This window comes from Sinocyclocheilus anshuiensis, unplaced genomic scaffold (assembly GCF_001515605.1).
Source record: "Sinocyclocheilus anshuiensis isolate Anshui unplaced genomic scaffold, SAMN03320099.WGS_v1.1 scaffold1772, whole genome shotgun sequence".
In the NCBI taxonomy this organism is placed as follows: Eukaryota; Metazoa; Chordata; class Actinopteri; order Cypriniformes; family Cyprinidae; genus Sinocyclocheilus; species Sinocyclocheilus anshuiensis.
In genome coordinates, this window is record NW_015557162.1 from 4,788 (window position 1) to 23,109 (window position 18,322).

Below are 18,322 nucleotides of genomic sequence, written 5' to 3' on the forward strand. Positions count from 1 at the left end.
TGTGTGTGTGTGTGTGTGTGTGTGTGTGTGTGTGTAAAATAAAGAATACATTTTTTAATAAAAAAACATATATATATATATAATCATGTAAATTATGAATAAAAATATAAAATACAAAAATTATATAAATAATTTATATTTAAAAAGGCTAATTAATATATACCCCAAAACTACTAAAAATGATCAAATAAGCTAATTTAATTAATTTAATCTAATTATGGAGCAAAATGACAAATAAAATATAAAATTAAAATCTAAAACAATGTATAAAATATTTAAAAAATAATTAAATAAAGAATTAAAACAAAACATATTTTAAAAAGTATATGAATCTAAATTACATAATGTAAATGAATATAAATAATATAAATTAAAAACGATGTTTATATATATATATATATAAGCTTGTGTGTGTGTGTGTGTGTACATAAAAACCCCAAAACTACTAAAAATGACAAAAACACACAACACAATTACTAAAACATTAAAGCTGCAGTCTGTAACTTTTTAAATAATAATTAATAATAATTGTGTTCAAAATTGACAAAATGAACCAAAAATGAATGATAACAAATAACACTTATGAGCACAAATATGTTTTAGAAATATATTTTCGAAATAATGCACTTTACAAATATTTCTCAAAAGCACATGCAGAATGAATGCTCTAATTGCCTTCTTTTTGTGTTTGGGATTTATTGGCTGGGATTATGACGGGTTTAGCTCTGGAGATTTAGATGTTCTGTCTGATTCCTGCCCTCAGCTCAACAAAAGCTACTTTCACCAGCAGTTATTAGTGTTTTAATAAGTCCAGTGATAAAGTAGGTCTGTTTCACACAAACATCAAAACTTTTCATGTGACGACTCAAATAGTTGAAGACAGACAGCTGTGTTTCCTGCTGCTGCCACTAGATGGAGCCATTAACCAGCATTAAACACGCATATAATAAACATCAACTGATACTAACTCTTCATTCTGAACTCTTCATCCTGAAACTCTTCACCAAACACCAGTGACTTGTTCATACACTATATGGACAAAAGTATTGGAACCCCCTTCCTTAGAACAGAAAAAGGCACTTCTAAAACTGTGGCAACAAAGATGGAAACATAATTCATGTATTTAAAAATTGTATTTCCATCTCTGTTGCACCAGTTTTGGAAGTGTCTAAAATGACTTTATCCATATGTACAAGTCACTGGTGTTTGCTGATGAGTTTCTGGCTCAAGGTTTCTGCAGACCAGTCAAGTTCTTCCACACTGACTCAATCAATCATTTCTTTTTGAACCTTGCCTTACACACAGAGGCATTGTTGTGTTAGAATAGAAAAGGGTCCTGTCCAAGCTGTTGCTATAAAATCAGCAGCACACAATTCCCTGGAATATCATTATATGCATAAACATTAAGATTTGTACTCATGGAAATGACTAAAGTAGTCAAACCTGTTCATTAGAAGGGGGGTGTCCCAATACTTTTGGCAATATAGTGTATTTTCTGCGAATGTGCGAGACTTTCAATTAATTCGCCAGCTTTGGTAAATAACTGGAAGAATAACAAAGTGGAGTAAATGATCAAACTATTCACGCTGCAAACCAGTGCATTGATAAATGTGACGAGACATTAAATATGATAAGAAACACCAATCTGCAATGCAGTTATAAATGGCCATGCTGCTCTTACGCTAAAAATAAGGTGGATAGCTTAAACTTCTGCATTTTCTGAAATGAATATGAGTTTTATATGAGGAGTTTTTTTTGTTTGTTTTTTTGCATTAAGTTCAAATAATGGTGGGACCCTCAAAATATCAAAGAAAACATAAGTAGGCCTATGTGTTTTTTTGGGGGGGGGATATATGATTTATGAGTGGTGGCCATGCATAAATCGTTATTTTTGTTCATTCAAAATTACACTAAAGGCATAAGAAACGTTTTCGTTATTTGAATTTTTTTGACTAAAAAATTTAAAATTAATCTAGTTGCCAGGGCAACATTTCTCATTTTGATTTAGGTAACTTGATGTAAAGTAAAACTGAAATAAAAATGAACTATATAAACATTTAAATTAATAATAACAAAAATGACAAAAAACGAAATTACCAAGACTTTAACTAAAATTAAAATGAAATCAGAAAAATAAAACAAATAAAATCTATAATAGTATCTCAATGATACAGTTGCTAAGTGTGTTTTAGGGTTACTTTATTACTCAGTAAAGACAAATTTATGGAATCGTTCTCCAAAGTGAAAGTGCATTAAACTTGAAGCAAATGTATGTTTCGTACCCCTTCTTTTTTGACGGTGGTTATATGATGCAGTGCCAGATTCTAGTGAACTCTTTCTGAGTTTGGATTCTGACCTGTGCAGGGGTCAAATCAACACATTTAGGGTCAGGAGATGATGTTACAATATCTGCATCTGTGCAGTTCTTTGTCATAAAGACAGTTTACAAAATATCATGGGGGAGCAATCGGTTTTCCATCTCCTGTTAAATGTGTGTGTGTGTGTGTGTGTGTGTGTGTGTGTGAGCGAGAGAGAGAGATCAGGATTCAGGAAGACTTGTATGGCTTATTCAGTACTCAAATGTTATACCTATCTATGCAGTACAGTGGAATACAATAAGTTGCAAAATGCAATAAGTTTACTTTACCACCTTACCCTATTAGTCAATCATTTTTTATTTTATTTATATGTTTACTATTTTTTTATGATTATTATACCCTCATTGGGGGCTACGCCAGAGCGCGTACACACCTCGCGCACCGGATGCCGTGCGCGCGCTCAAAGACAGTTGGACATAGTGGTGTATTAGAGGTAAAAAATAATGATATAAATACTGTTCAGTTTCTGGCACAAACCGATCGTTTCACGTGTTAGGACATCAATGTGTCATCACGAGCCGCAGGGTTTCATTTGGATTTGTCTGTGCATGTTTTTTTTTACACTCATAGACTTTGTTACCATTGCCATGCATTATAAGACTGATGGACTCCAACGGTTGGACTTAAAAATAATCAAATGTGTTCTACTGAAGAAACAAAGTCACCTACATCTTGGATGCCCTGGGGGTAAGCAGATAAACATCACATTTTCATTTTTGGGTGAACTATCCCTTTAATGGAGATCTATTATTGCTGCATTTGAATCAAGAGAACAGTAATGATTTTTTATTTATTTTTAATTAAATTATTTTTTCTTATTTAAATTTCGTTTTCTTCTTATTTTTTTTAATTCTTGTCTTATTTAGGCTATGCATTTGTATTTCCCATTCAATTCTATTTTTAATTTCCAATTTAAATTTTTTATTCAACACAAGGTGTGCCTAATGATGAATACCTTACACTATTGCTGTTTTTCTGATTAAATTAAGAGAATCATTTTTAGATTACAATTTATTTTTTATTACTTTTTTATTTTGATATTCTCTTCTATCTATTAATTCGGTTTCATTTCCAATTAAAATGGACTCTTGCATGTTTTATTTATCCCCCCCCCCCCTGTGGGAACAAACAAAATAGGCGCTTTCTTGCGTGCACTCATTTGTTTTTATGCAAGAAAAAAAAGTGCTACCATACCATACTGTACATATTATTAGTTTCTTATAAGTAATTGCATAATGCAACGCTGTCGTGCTCAGTCAAGGTTGTTGGTGTTTTTGATCTGCGTTGGTGCTTTTGTAACTGGCCCTCTTTCTCACGTGGTTCCTGCAACTGCACCAGCTTCTTTATGCATGTTCTTATTTAAAAGCATTAATTAACAACTTGATTTTTATTGACACCGGTGCGTGCATAACACGAGATGTGCATGTTATGTGTTATGTTTCATGACGGGCGATCAGTTGCATTCTGTGTGTTACGCATTTGCTGAATAAAGCTTTATTTAATTAGTCCGGATCGATGACAGACCGAGTGAATTTATTCGCACACGCATTGCAGCATTCGCGTTTGAACCCTAGACAGCATAAACACGCTGATGCAACGCGGAAGAGAAATTACGAGTGCACTGAATCTTTTTTGAACCGATTCCTTTCGAAAGATTCTGTCGAGTCGATTCGCGAATCACTGAACGAAGCGAGCCAGTTAATAGAACCTTGATCTTGAAAATATAGCGACAACAGCGGTGTTGAGCCAAATATTTATCTAAAAAAAAGGTACAATTTTACTATACATTAGTTCTATGCTACTAATGTAATTTACAAGGTTAGAAGGATTCACACATAATTTAAATGAATAATTTGTAGTGGAGCAGGAAGCCACGTCACGTTATTGAGTTTTTTTTTTAATTATTATTATTTTTCTTCAAATTCCCCCTTATTAAAGAATTTTGGTCAAAAGAATCTTGTCAAAATTCCTTGCCTCAAAATCCAGTTTAGATATTGATTTAACTATGCGTGATATATTCTGCTATTTTTCTCATTATAAACATAACAGAATATGTAGGAAATGTATTTATTTTGTTAGCAAAATAGCAATTATATAAATGTAAATTTTCCTCAGCATTACCCAAATTTACGGTGACCGAGAAGTGCAAAACAAATCACAATTCTGAAAACAAAATAACAAATTACAAACGCAAATGCAAGTCTAAAAAACAAAATAACAAGTCAGAAAACACAACAACAAATCAGACAAACCGGAAGAGGTAGGTATAGTTTGAGACAGCGCCATTGGTTTGGGATTACTCACCGCTGACTGGACGAGACATCTGTCAATCAACATATAGAGGAAGAACCAGCCGAAGAACAGCAGAGTCCTGGTAGAAAGTTCGGAGATGGTATTAAAGTAGTTTAGTTTAAATGTATTGTATGAATTGCCCTTACTATGGAATAAAATATACAGGGTGTCTATTTACATTTAGTTAAAAGTAGCTGTAAATCATCTGCTCCAGTGGTGCAGATGGATAGGTGCGTGTCATTAGCTTTTTGACGCAATCGACCCGGGTTCGATCCCGCCTTTTGCCGAACTTTTTTTTCCTCCCTTTTAAAATCTCGTATTAGCAATGGATTCTATTTACACTAAGTGAAAATAGCAGTATTTTTAGCAATATGCTATTTACACTAAGTGCAAATACCTATTTACACTATGTTAAAATAGCAGGATTTCTACTATCAAGTATACTACTTGTTGCAAATAGTGGCAATTATCTGCACTTCAGTATTGTAGTACATTATAAAACAGTATGCAATAATAACGTATTGAGTGTAAATTATAATTTTAATTATTAAATGGATGCCACCTTATTGGTACAATAAAGCCCTCCCTACACCTACCCTAACTGATACTTTATTTTCAACTTTTTGATTATTTCCTTAATTTTTATTGAAAATAAATGCCTTTACTATGTGATACGAGATTTGAAAAGGGAGAAAAAAAAAGTTCGGCAAAAGGCAGTATCGAACCCGGGTCGATCGCTTCAAAAAGCCAAGGGCATGCACTTATCCATCTGCGCCACTGAAGCTGATGATTTACAGCTACTTTTCACTAAATGTAAATAGACACCCCGTATTTTTTATTTCATAGTAAGGGCAATTCATACAATACATTTAAACTGAGCTACTTTAATACCATCTCCGAACTTTCTACCACGACTCTGCTGTTCTTCGGCTGGTTCTTCCTGTATACGTTGATTGACAGATGTCTCGTCCAGTCAGCGGTGAGTAATCCCAAACCAATGGCGCTGTCTCAAACTATACCTACCTTTTCCGGTTTGTCTGATTTGTCATTGTGTTTTCTGACTTGTTATAATGTTTTCTGAATTGTTGTTGTGCTTTCTGAATTGTTATTTTGTTTTTTAGACTTGCATTTGCGTTTGTAATTTGTTATTTTGTTTTCAGAATTGTGATTTGCTTTGCACTTCTCGGCCACCTTACAAATTATATAATTTTCTTTGTGAATTTAACTACCATGACACTAAAAAATATCAACAACAAAAAGAGTGTCAAATTTGTGAAACATATAATGATATGCTCAATGTTACGTATGCTAAATTGATTTATTACCTCTGCACTTTTTCTTGTTTTACAGTTTTTTCCCTTACCTACCCTATCCTTTATTGTCTATTTATGTTAGTCATGCAATGTTTAAATGTTGAGGTTATTCTTGTTATACTTGCAATAAAAAGTTTTTTATTTAATCGCTTTAATATAAATGTTATGTCTGTCTATTTATCTAAAATAACAGTTTTGCTGAATAAAAACTAAACGATCCGAACGAACCGATTCACTCCAACGATAGCGCTACTACGGCGAAGGCACGTTGTGAATATTAATGAGCCCAGCCTCCTATAGCTTGGCTTGGCTACTGAATATTAAAACTCCAAGCGATGACGTTCTCGGTAGCCGTCCAATAGCGAAGAGCCGCGCCTTCGCCGTAGTAGCAGGTGGTAGACAAGCTAGTAACGTTAGGTGAAATTTTCCACTACGACGCGATTAGTGACTTACAGTTAGCGCAGAGAACCTCCACTGAACCTCAAGACTAATTCAGGCATTCCAGCTCAGGACAGGCCTGAGGAACTAACTAACTAACTAAACCCGGGTAACCCTTCAAAACAGGCTTGAGCTCATCTAAAGCAACGCTTGCTTGCTTCTGTCAGCTTGAAGCAGTGATGGACTTCCTTGCTGGATGCATTGGAGGTAAGGCATTTCTACTAACTTTAGTACAGTAGAGTACAGTAAGTAATGATGTAATTTTACACGGTTAGATGGAGTCACACATGCTGAATTATTTGTAGAGGAGCCGGTGTTCCGGTGAATTCAGTTTCCCTGTCTCCCCCTCACAGCGCATGCGCAGCTTCGCAATGTTGCCAAGTCCGCGGTTTTCCCGCAGCAGTTTTTAGTAGCAATTAGGCGGGCATCTAAATTTCCCAAAAAGAGGAAACCAAAGATGCATAGAAGTACACACATCACATGAATTAAGTTATTGCTATTTGCAATTGTTCAATTTGATAATAATAATAATAATTTAATAATTGTTCATTTATGATACACCTCGTTAGCAGCTTGTACCTGTGATTGTTGATCAGTTAGTACACTGTAAGAAAAATATCTAGAAAAATGGAAAAGGTACTAGTTAATTTAATAATTGTTCATTTATGATACACCTTGTTGTACCTGTGATTGTTGATCAGTTAGGCACTGTAAGAAAAATTCCTAGAAAAATGGAAAAGGTAGGCTACTAGTAATTTTCCAGGACATTATCCGTTATCCATTTTAACCCGAAACACAAAATACAGTGCGTAATTTAAAATGCAGGTGAAAACCTGTGAATTCTTTTCTTTAGAGTGTAGCATACTGACTAATACTTGCTTAAAACTATAATTGTTCAGAATGTGTAGTTTTACTAGTTTACTAGCTAATAAAAAAACTTGTAATCGTTCAAAAATGTGTAAGTGTAAAATAATTAAATGTTAAAATATGTAAAAAATATTTTTATTTTACCATTATATTATGCATTATGCATTTATATTATTTTACGAACAAATCTAAATTAACATATAAAAATATATTTTGTTGTATTTTGTATATTTGGCACTGAGATTTGATGTAGTGACACAATTTTGCGACGTGATTACATAATGACGTCATCGCGCAATGACATCACAACGTCATTTAGCGACTTTTAGCAACAAATCGGCCTTCCTTTAGCGACTTCCCCTGAAAACTAGTTGGCGACACTGCTAAAATCATGACGTCATGATTTCGCCCCGGGCTAAGCAAGTCAGCTTATGGTGGTTTTGATGTCTTTCAACAAGCAATGTTCATTTCACCATGTTAATTAGATAATTTGTAATTAAATACGTATTAATGTACGTGACGTCCTGTTCAATCGCAACATAGAGTTAGATTTCCCTGCTAATTCTAACTTTTGCCTGTTTTATGAAGTGCAACACCATACACTATTTATTTATTTAGTCATTTAGCAGATGTCTAGCGACATACATTACAATTAGACAGTTAAATTCCTTCGTCAGGGGCGTTCTTTTGTTCAGACGCCCATTTCCATTTTATTGTTGTTGTTGTGTGTGCGTTTCTGTCAAACAACTTAAGCCTTGTCGAAATAATAACAAATAAACTATATTGTCCAATGACTAGTCTCTCTTTTATTATTTTAGGTAACTCAGAGTGATGCTCCATGTGTTTTTTAAATGCCATAATTATGTCTAGCCACTTTTATCTGCAGAATAGTGTCTTTACCAAGCGGCAACCTCCCGCTCTCTCTCGTGAAACCAACACGGAAGTGACTTAAACTGTAATTAATCGACTGGCCGCTAGAGGCTGGCTCCAAAAAGGAGTCAGTCCCATAGACTCCCCATGTTAAAATGCCCAACTTTATAGCAGAAAAAAACATGTTTAGAGCCTGGTTCAAAACTTATTTTGGTCAATATAGCTAATTTTGCCCTTCATGACAACTGTGAGGGGGGTGAATTTTTTTATAACTCATCCGTTTAAATTATATTAAGCCGTAAAGTTCTGCATAATTAAGGGCGTGGCCACTTGAGTGACAGGTGGATTGCCGCTGCTGTCACCACCGTCGAGCTAGGTGGGCGTGGCTTCAGCAACCAGCTCCCGCCTCTTTACCCATTTTCGATTATCCGGGAGTGACGCGCGGTGACGCGCTGCCAAGATGGCGACGGCCGGCTCCGCCAACTTTTGAGCTTCACAAACGCTCTTCGGAAACCTACGGGTGACGTCACGAACACTACGTCCATGTTTTTATACAGTCTATGGTCTTTACACTAAAAACACAGCGGAACATATCTTAAAAGATACACTAAGGTACACTTTTTTTTTTTTTACACAATTTCAAGACGTTCGGGTCTTTTTAATGTGAACAGTGAGTGCACAAATTAAACAGTGAGTGCACAAGTTTAAACAATGGGAAATCACAATCAAAAATAAATTAATCAGTTTTTAAAAATACAGTAGTACAATACAGTACAACAGAAAAGCAAATTTTCTAAAATATACAATCTTAGAAACACAAAAGTCAATACAAGTGCAATTTTGAAAACCAAGCAAAAACTATTTACAAAACTTTCATAATATACTGACTCGGATAATACACGCTGGGCAATGATATTCTTTATTGACTGATGGGTTGCCAACACATGACTGATGGTACCACCCGTCACATCCATCACAGGCAATCTGAAAGATCATACAATATGTTAAATAACCATAATTGTCTCAAAATTAGATTCAAATAATATGTAACGACTGCCAATTTAGCAAGAGCCAAACATAAGATAATACTAGGTTTAATTTAAAAAAATAAAATAAAAAGTCCCCAAACGAAGCAGGTGTTACGTCTGAATCACTTGGGTCATTGCGTAGTCCACAAAAATGACAGAGATCGCTTAAATCTCGTATATAAACAACATTTGTCACATTTATTAATTAAGTCACAGTAATATAAAAAACAAAATCCTCTTAAACAAGCTTTTATTAAATGAATTAAAAAATAATAATAGCATTTTTTTTTTTAATCCTTTAGTTCACATCGCCTACTTAAATGACAAATTAATATCTAGACAAAAAAAAATAAAAAATGTTGCATCCAGGTAAATCTGTTCCCCCTGTGTTTCCAATGTAAAGTGTTCTGCAGATAAAAGTGGTTAGACGTAATTATGACATTTTAAAACACATCAGGAGCATCACTCTGAGTTACCTAAAATAATAAAAGATAGACTAGTCATTGTACAATATAGTTTATTTGTTATTATTTCGACAAGGCTTCAGTTGTTTAACAGAAACACACACACACACTAACAACAATAACAATAAAATGGAAATGGGTGTCCGAACATCCATCCATCCATCCATCCATCTGTATTTTCTGTAACTTCTCTTTAGCTGTTGGTTTTCTATAAATGTAATTCAGTTTGTTGTTGAACTGTATGTTGAGGTAGTCGAGTCACGTGATGGAATTCCGCTCTGCCGCAAGTGGTTAGACCTAATTTATGACATTTTAAAACACATCAGGAGCATCACTCTGAGTTACCTAAAATAATAAAAGATAGACTAGTCATTGTACAATATAGTTTATTTGTTATTATTTCGACAAGGCTTCAGTTGTTTAACAGAAACACACACACACACTAACAACAATAACAATAAAATGGAAATGGGTGTCCGAACATCCATCCATCCATCCATCCATCTGTATTTTCTGTAACTTCTCTTTAGCTGTTGGTTTTCTATAAATGTAATTCAGTTTGTTGTTGAACTGTATGTTGAGGTAGTCGAGTCACGTGATGGAATTCCGCTCTGCCGCCTTTGAAGTATGCAATGTTACATTGTGACTGGTTTACTGCTGCTGAATGATGAACGTTCTAAATGTGGTTACAATGTCAACATGTTTCTTTGTGGTGAAAACTATGGAAGTTTGCTTCTGCAACAAAATTGCTACTTTTTTTTTATCTCAAAAAGATCTTTTTTAAATTCTGACCTTTTTTCTCAGAATTGCAAAATATAAACTCATAATTGGGACTTTGTTTCTCAAGTTTTGTTTTTAAAATAAATAAATAAAAAGGTAAATGCACTTTTTTTATCACACAATTCTGAGATTCTTTTCTCACAGTTGTGTTTATATCAAGCAATTCTGACTTTTCCTCTCAGAGTTCACATTTCTATCTTGTAATCCTGATATGTCGAAACTCTTGCATTTGTTTTCTCAGAATTGCAAGGAAAAAAAGCACAAATTATGAGATAAATAGTCAATTACCTTTTTCATTATTTTATCAAGCTTCCATAGAAATCATATCATTTTGAGCCAAAGCACCTTTTAGGTTGTTTGTAACATGTAGAGTATTTATGGTGTATACACGTTTTCTACAACTAATTTGAATAGGTATCATTTGTGCAGTATACAGTTTACTTTGTATTATTTATTCAGCATTCATTATAAATTCTATTCTAATGCAGATATATTATAGTCACAAATGTGACTCTGGAGCACAAAAGCAGTGTTAAGTCGCTGGGGTATATTTGTAGCAATAGCCAACAATACATTGTATGGGTCAAAATTATACATTTTTCTTTTATGCCAAAAATCATTAGGATATTAAGTAAAGATCATGTTCCATGAAGATATTTTGTACATTTCCTATCGTAAATATATCAAAACTTAATTTTTGATTAGTAATATGCATTGCTAAGAACTTCATTTGAACAACTTTAAAGACGATTTTCTCAATATTTAGATTTTTTTGCACCCTCAGATTCCAGATTTTCAAATAGTTGCATCTCAGCCAAATATTGTCCTATCCTAACAAACCATACATCAATGGAAAGATTATTTATTAAGCTTTCAGATGATGCATAAATCTCAATTTTGAAAAATTGACACTTAAGACTGGTTTTGTGCTCCAGGGTCACATATAAGCACTTAACTGGACAGATTTGGTCACGGATAGCGAGTCTGTAACCAACATGAGAGGAAAAGGTGAACGTTTAAGAATCAACTATTGATAAGCAAATCTGAATATTGGCTCAGGCCTTCAGGGTACTAAACAAACGCATTCAGATTCACTCACAGATTGTTTGAATATGATATAAGTTAGAAATACTTCAAATGGGTGCAGAGTGCAGACTGATTCCTTATGATTGACATTAATTGAATATGTAGCCTACAAGCCTCGTTGAAGTTGTCCTGTTCTCTTCTGTGAATATCAGTCATGCATGAGCTGCTGTGAAATGTGTTTTCCAGAAGAGCCCAGAATAGCCCCCTCCCAAACGCCTGTCCATGTCCCGTCAAACACAGAGGCGTCCCACACACCCCTGCGGGAGCCAATCCCAGCCACGGGACGGGCCATGTCTCTCGAAGCTCCTGCCGGCTCATGTTTCATATTACAGACACAGTGCTTCATAAAAGCTGGATAACAGGTGTCATTATGAGCCCAGAGCATAATTTTCCCTAAGTTTATAAATTAATAATTAGATTGTGGCTTATTAACAAGAGCTGAAATACAGCTGAAAAGTATTTTTCCAACTTGTACTAATATGCATAAAAACATATACTAATATATACCTTATTTATTTATTTACTAGTTGTTTATTACTGTGAGTGTATACACACACACTCGATAATTAATTAAATAAATGCATGTATTAATGTTGGTGCATATATCTTAATTTTATTGTTTGTTATTTATAACTACTATATAAATATAGATATCTATATATAAATCTTATTTTTATTTATTTATTAGTTGTTTTATATATATATATATATATATACAGTATGCGAATAGTTATAATTGCTTATATATATATATATAAATCTTAGATTTATTTATTACTTTTTTTATATATATATATATATATATATATATATAAAACAAGTAATAAATAAATCTAAGATTTATATATATATATATAAGCAATTATAACTATTCGCATACTGTATATATGATATTAAAGATAATAAATATAAAAGACATGTTGGGTTAAAAATATATTTTTTAAATCAGTAAATAAAAAATAAACAATCAAGGCATGTTTTTCATGCCGTTTTTCACTAAATGAGCAACACAAGTAATAATGATAATTAATGATATAAAATATCAAAATATTTGTATTTATTTTTAACATATAAAACATGCCACACCGAGAATTTTTGTTAACATTTTTACACAATGCAAAACGAAAGCTGGGGAAAAAAGCAATCAGTCTATTTAAACATTCAAGGCCTTTTTTTATCACAAGGAATAATGATATTTAATGTTTTTATGTGCACCGATTTGTAAATACATTCAACATTAATCAAACTTACTGACTATTAAAACATCTCTCTGAAGACTCTCAGAATTATATAAAAAAAAAAAAAAAAAGTTTAGCCTAGTTTTTGTATCAGCAGCAAATATACAGTACTGTGAATATATTCTGTATGTCACCCAGCCCTGCTCTGTAGCCTTACTATATGTATGTGTTTTTTGGTTTTACACAACATCACTGTCATCTAAAGTCAGACCTTGGCCCTATCTGACAACTTGAGTCTGTCATAAAGGACTAATTTTGATTGGTCAGGATGGACCAACGCCTTCAGTCCACACTGACTCCCATCAGCCCGAGCACATGTGAACTCGTCATTGCTCTCTTTGGCTTGGAGCAGTAACCGCTGATATGTAATACCCTGTGAGATACTGAGATATATCTCCTGTGAGATTTCCAGTCCTACATTAGCATCTTTCAATGATTGCCAGCCAATGACTGACTGTGTCGTTGTGCTAAATCCAACCAGATGGAAATAAAACACTGAAGATCCTGGAATTTACACTGTTGTTCATTTACAGCTGTGCTTATAACAGTTTTATGCAAAATTCAGTGCCAAATGTGGTCATGTGGCAATGCAGCACACAAGTGTAGGAAACGTTTTATACTAAAATGCCGTTTGACATGTATATATTTTTTTAAAAACAAGCAGTATATCTGATTTTTTTTCACAATTCTGAGAAGAAAAAAGGTCAGAATGGCAGGATGTAAACTCAAAATTGTGAGTCGTAATTTAGAATTGTGAGACAAACAAAATATCAGAAAAATTAAATATCAGAATTGCGAGTTATAAACTTAGAATTGCGAGATGTGTTCCGAGAAAAAAAAAAATCAGAATTGCGAGTTATAAACTTAGAATTGCGAGATGTGGTCTGAGAAAAAAAAAAACAGAATTGCGAGTTATAAACTTAGAATTGCGAGATGTGTTCCGAGAAATAAAAACATCAGAATTGCGAGTTATAAATTTAGAATTGTGAGATGTGTTCCGAGAAAAAAATATCAGAATTGCGAGTTATAAACTTAGAATTGCGAGATGTGTTCAGAGAAAAAAATATCAGAATTGCGAGTTATAAACTTAGAATTGCGAGATGTGTTCCGAGAAAAAAAATATCAGAATTGCGAGTTATAAACTTAGAATTGCGAGATGTGTTCCGAGAAAAAAAATATCAGAATTGCGAGTCGTAAACTCAGAATTGCTAGATGCTTTCGGAGAAAAAAAGATATAAACTCAGAATTGCGAGTTGTAATATATGTTTTCTTTTTTAAGATGTTGTGTTTGTTATTGTCTTTGTGTGGTTTTCGTGAATCCATTATAAAGCACTTTGGGCAGCTCTGAAGGCAGTAGAAATGTGCTATATAAGAAAATAAACTAAACTAAACTAAGAATTCAGAGAAAAAGTCAGGAATTTGAGATAAAAACTGCAATTACCTTTTTAAATGTTTTATTAAGTGACTATTCTATTCTATTTCCATAGGTATACAATATATATTGCTCAATATCTAAGCGTTCTAAACTCATATTTCTCTTTTCTGTGCAGGTGCTGCCGGGGTCCTCGTCGGACATCCGTTTGACACGGTTAAGGTTAGTAATCATCAACTCGTGTTGTTCGAACCGGCTGTTGATTTCTTAGGAACTCTCTTAAAACAAGCGAGCAAACAGTTATCATTGCTATTTTTGGCTGATGTTTAACGCAGGGAGCTTGTTATCTGTTGTGACACTTTACTCCATCCTATCCATTTCATGCTGAACCCTATGACTTAAAAATGACTTCTGTTGCTAAATAAATCAGTTTGTGAAAGCACATCATACCGCTTCTCTGCTCACAGGGTAACTAACTAAAAGTAGTGATGCAACTAACTGTTCATTTATGTTTATATTATTATTTTTCTATTATATTTATATAATTTTATATATATATTATATATATGTATTGATCTCAATTTCAAAAAATTAACCCTTATGACTGGTTTTGTGATCCAGGGTCACACACACACACACACACTCACACTCTCTCACACACCCACACACATACACACTCACACAAACACACACACACACACACAAACTAAATTGGTAAGTTGATTTAATAATTTAGTATCATTTAATTTTGAGTATAAATTTTGAATGTGGCCGTTTTTCAGTACAATTGTATTATTTATTTAGTGTGAATTTATCTGTTCAGGCTTACTGCTTTACATTCATTGAGATCTCCATTATTTTTGTTCCAGATAAGCACTGCTCAGTCTGCTCTCATTTCTAAAAAATAAATAATTAAAAATAATCACTCATAGCTTGTTTCTAAAGATTTTGCACCTATATTTTATACTCTATATTTATAGTTAGCTATTTATTTTAGTAGCTTGTTTTTCAACTAAAAGAAATGCATTGCTAACGAACAAACAAATTCAGGGTGAGTGATTGATAATTGAATTTATTTTTTTATTTTTTTATAATTTTTGCATTTAACTATTTATTTAGTGCATCACATGTACATGTATTTAATTAATTTTCTGACTTGAATTAATAATACTGATGTAAAAAATGTAAACAACACAAACAGAGTAATCTTTTTGTCACTTGTTATAATATTATACTTTTTTTTTTTTTTTCTTTTTCCACAAATATTTCTTTTTTTGCTTCTTTCTTATTTTACTTGTCTTGAATATTTAGGCCCTACTTTGAAGAACTTAATTGAAAATTATTAATAATATGCCTTTGTCTTTTAATTCTTTATATTTGTAGGCATATGCATTTTTTTATAGGTAGATAGATACATTTTTATAGTTGGTTTTGTTCAAAGTGAATGACTGTAAATGTGTTATTGGATCACTTCTTGCATGGTTTAAAACTAGGCTGCAACCAGCGCTGGTCTTCAACCACTAGACCACAATGGTGTTTCACCTGTTTCCATATTCAAAAGAAACTCTGAAGAACGAGCTCTTGTTTTCATGGGTTTGAAGTAGTGCTGGGTGGTATACTGGTTCATACCGAATACTGGTGTTTATTTTTGTTATGATATGAATTTTTTAAATACCGCAATACTGGTGTATGTCGCTTAAACAAGGTTCGGAACGCGACACTGTTTGAAAGGGGTCCCTTTTCACTGTTGCACTGTGGTGAGGGAACAGCTGTATGTGTTACTAAGCGTGAAAGTTCCGAAACTGAAGCTGTAGAACTAATAGAACGTGATGACACAGAAGAACTCATCCACAATATCCACATTGACCACCACAAATATCCAGCACCCCCTGCCATCAGCTCCCGCGTCTCACACACACACGAGTAGTTTGAAGTAATCAGGTTGTCTCTCCTGTAGGTTCGTCTTCAGGTCCAGAGTGTGGATAAACCGCTTTACCGAGGGACTTTTCACTGTTTCCAGTCCATCATACGTCAAGAGTCAGTGAGTGGAAACTTCAGTGGTTTTAACTACAGAACAAACACCTACACTCACAAACACTTTTATCAATATTTATTTCAATTAATATTTATTTTTCACTTTATTAATATTATTTAGTTGCATTTTAAAATAATTATTCTTTATACTTTAGTCAAATATAGTGAGTTCTATATTACTAACTTTATATATATATATAATTTTTTTTTTTTTTGTGGCTGTTCACACTTACACCGAAAACCAGATCTGTGTCGTGGGAAAAACTTTGCAATCTAGGTCGCGTTCAGTTGCGGTGTAAGTGTGGCCAAGGGTGTCAAAAGTCCTGAGGAACTGTACTTCAGTTTAAGTACAAAAAATGTCAAGTATTTTACTCAATTCAAAGTCTAAGTAACTACACCAAAGATACGACAGCTAAAGCAAAACATTTAATTGCACTTAAGTATTTAAAGAGGCAAGTGATAAGAGGCAGATTTTCTTTTTAATCTTTTTGATGCAAAAAAATATATATACACCCCAAAATAATACTTAAATGTAGTACTGAAGTACTAATACCAAATACAGAAGACTTACCATTGTATAGTTATTGAAAAGAATAACTGACTTTTTTTTTTTTTTTTTTTTAATAAAAGTTTCTCCTGGGAAAATATATCGAAATGTGAGATTGTATGTAATTGATATTTATTTATTTAGCTTGTTTGACCGACTTGATTTCACTCTGCTAGTCAATGTAAACACAGTTGTTGTTTTTTAAGGTTGTTCGCATTCATTTTTAAATATGAATCCTATTAAAGTCTGACCTCCTATATTAAAAAAAAAGAATCACACACAATTGAATTTATTTTGTTGTTTATTTTATTACAATATGCTAAATGTAATAAGTTTACAAATATTTTAATTAATATTCATCACTAGTTCTACTCATTTCTCAATTACGTAAAAATAAAAATAGTATTTTTTATTTTTCCTGATCCGAATGACATTAAAAGACAAGGCTGAGTAAATGTTAACAATCTTAATTTTTGGGTGACAATCCTTTTCAGACACAAACTTTGAACTATAATAATGTTTAAAGTGAAACTATAGTAATATAAATTTTTTTTGTTCTAATATTTGAATTCATATTTTAGTCATTTTATATTTGACTTTATTAATATTTATGATTTAAATGTATTATTATATATTATTAGTTACTTTTTTATAGTTTGTAAAATATTATTAAATAATTGTATATAATTCATTGAAGTATAGTTGGTAAGACTTATGCATTTTATTATTCTCGATTGACACAAATATAGTCTTTTATAAATGTTGATATGGCATAAAATGATAAATAGATAAACAGTTATTCAAATGCTTAACTTCTCTGGTGCTGCCTTTGATATCTGTGCATATGTGACCCTGGGGTCGTATTACAGAAAGATCCTAACTTTAAGATCTTATCTTATCTTATCTGTTTGGTAACCATGGTGATTTCAGTTAGGACCACATTTAAGACAAAAGCTATTACAGAACAGCGTTTCCTAATTGTGTTATCTTATCTTAACTACGGATAGTATTACAGAAACCTCCTAACTTGACAAAAAATCCTAACAACTGTCTTAGCTTTATGGTTAGGGTTAGGCTAATAATCGAAAATGAAGAACAGAGATGTTTAATGGTAGAAAGACTCTTGGAGGACACTGAAGATGTGTTACATTTTGATGACAAAACACTTATAAGTAATTACAGACTTATTTGAAACATTCCCAAACGCATTAACTATATAATTAAATATCTTGATTCTCACCTTTATAGATTATGTCGATCTATAGTGGGCGATGGTCAAAGTACCGTATTGGCCCGAATATAAGACGACCCTGATTATAAGACGACCCCCCTTTTTCCAGATGTACCTGAGGACACTGAAGATGTGTTACATTTTGATGACAAAACACTTATAAGTAATTACAGACTGCCACGTGCAACATATTACAGTTAGCACAGGAACTGCAACCAGCATTACTGAGACCAACACAGCGTCACCTGTTATAGTGCAAGTGACTAATGCCTTACACCGTGTCTACACTGGACGCGAGCGGCATGACAAAATACTATAGAACTCATCAGGGGTGTCATGCACGTATTATTTTTGAGGGGGCACGAGTTGTGGGGGGGGGGGGGG

At 33.1% G+C, this 18,322-nt stretch overlaps 1 protein-coding gene across 1 annotated transcript in view; it reads left to right on the forward strand.

The window, feature by feature from the left end:
- The first annotated feature begins 6,400 nt into the window (after positions 1-6,400).
- Positions 6,401-18,322, forward strand: part of LOC107678310 (mitochondrial basic amino acids transporter-like) — a 19,127-nt gene continuing 7,205 nt past the window's right edge. Inside the window, exons 1-3 of the mRNA XM_016473534.1 lie at positions 6,401-6,628; positions 14,305-14,348; positions 16,084-16,167. Of these exons, the coding sequence (XP_016329020.1) occupies positions 6,601-6,628; positions 14,305-14,348; positions 16,084-16,167 (156 nt within the window). The 5' untranslated portion in view covers positions 6,401-6,600. The remainder of the gene's footprint in view (positions 6,629-14,304; positions 14,349-16,083; positions 16,168-18,322) is intronic.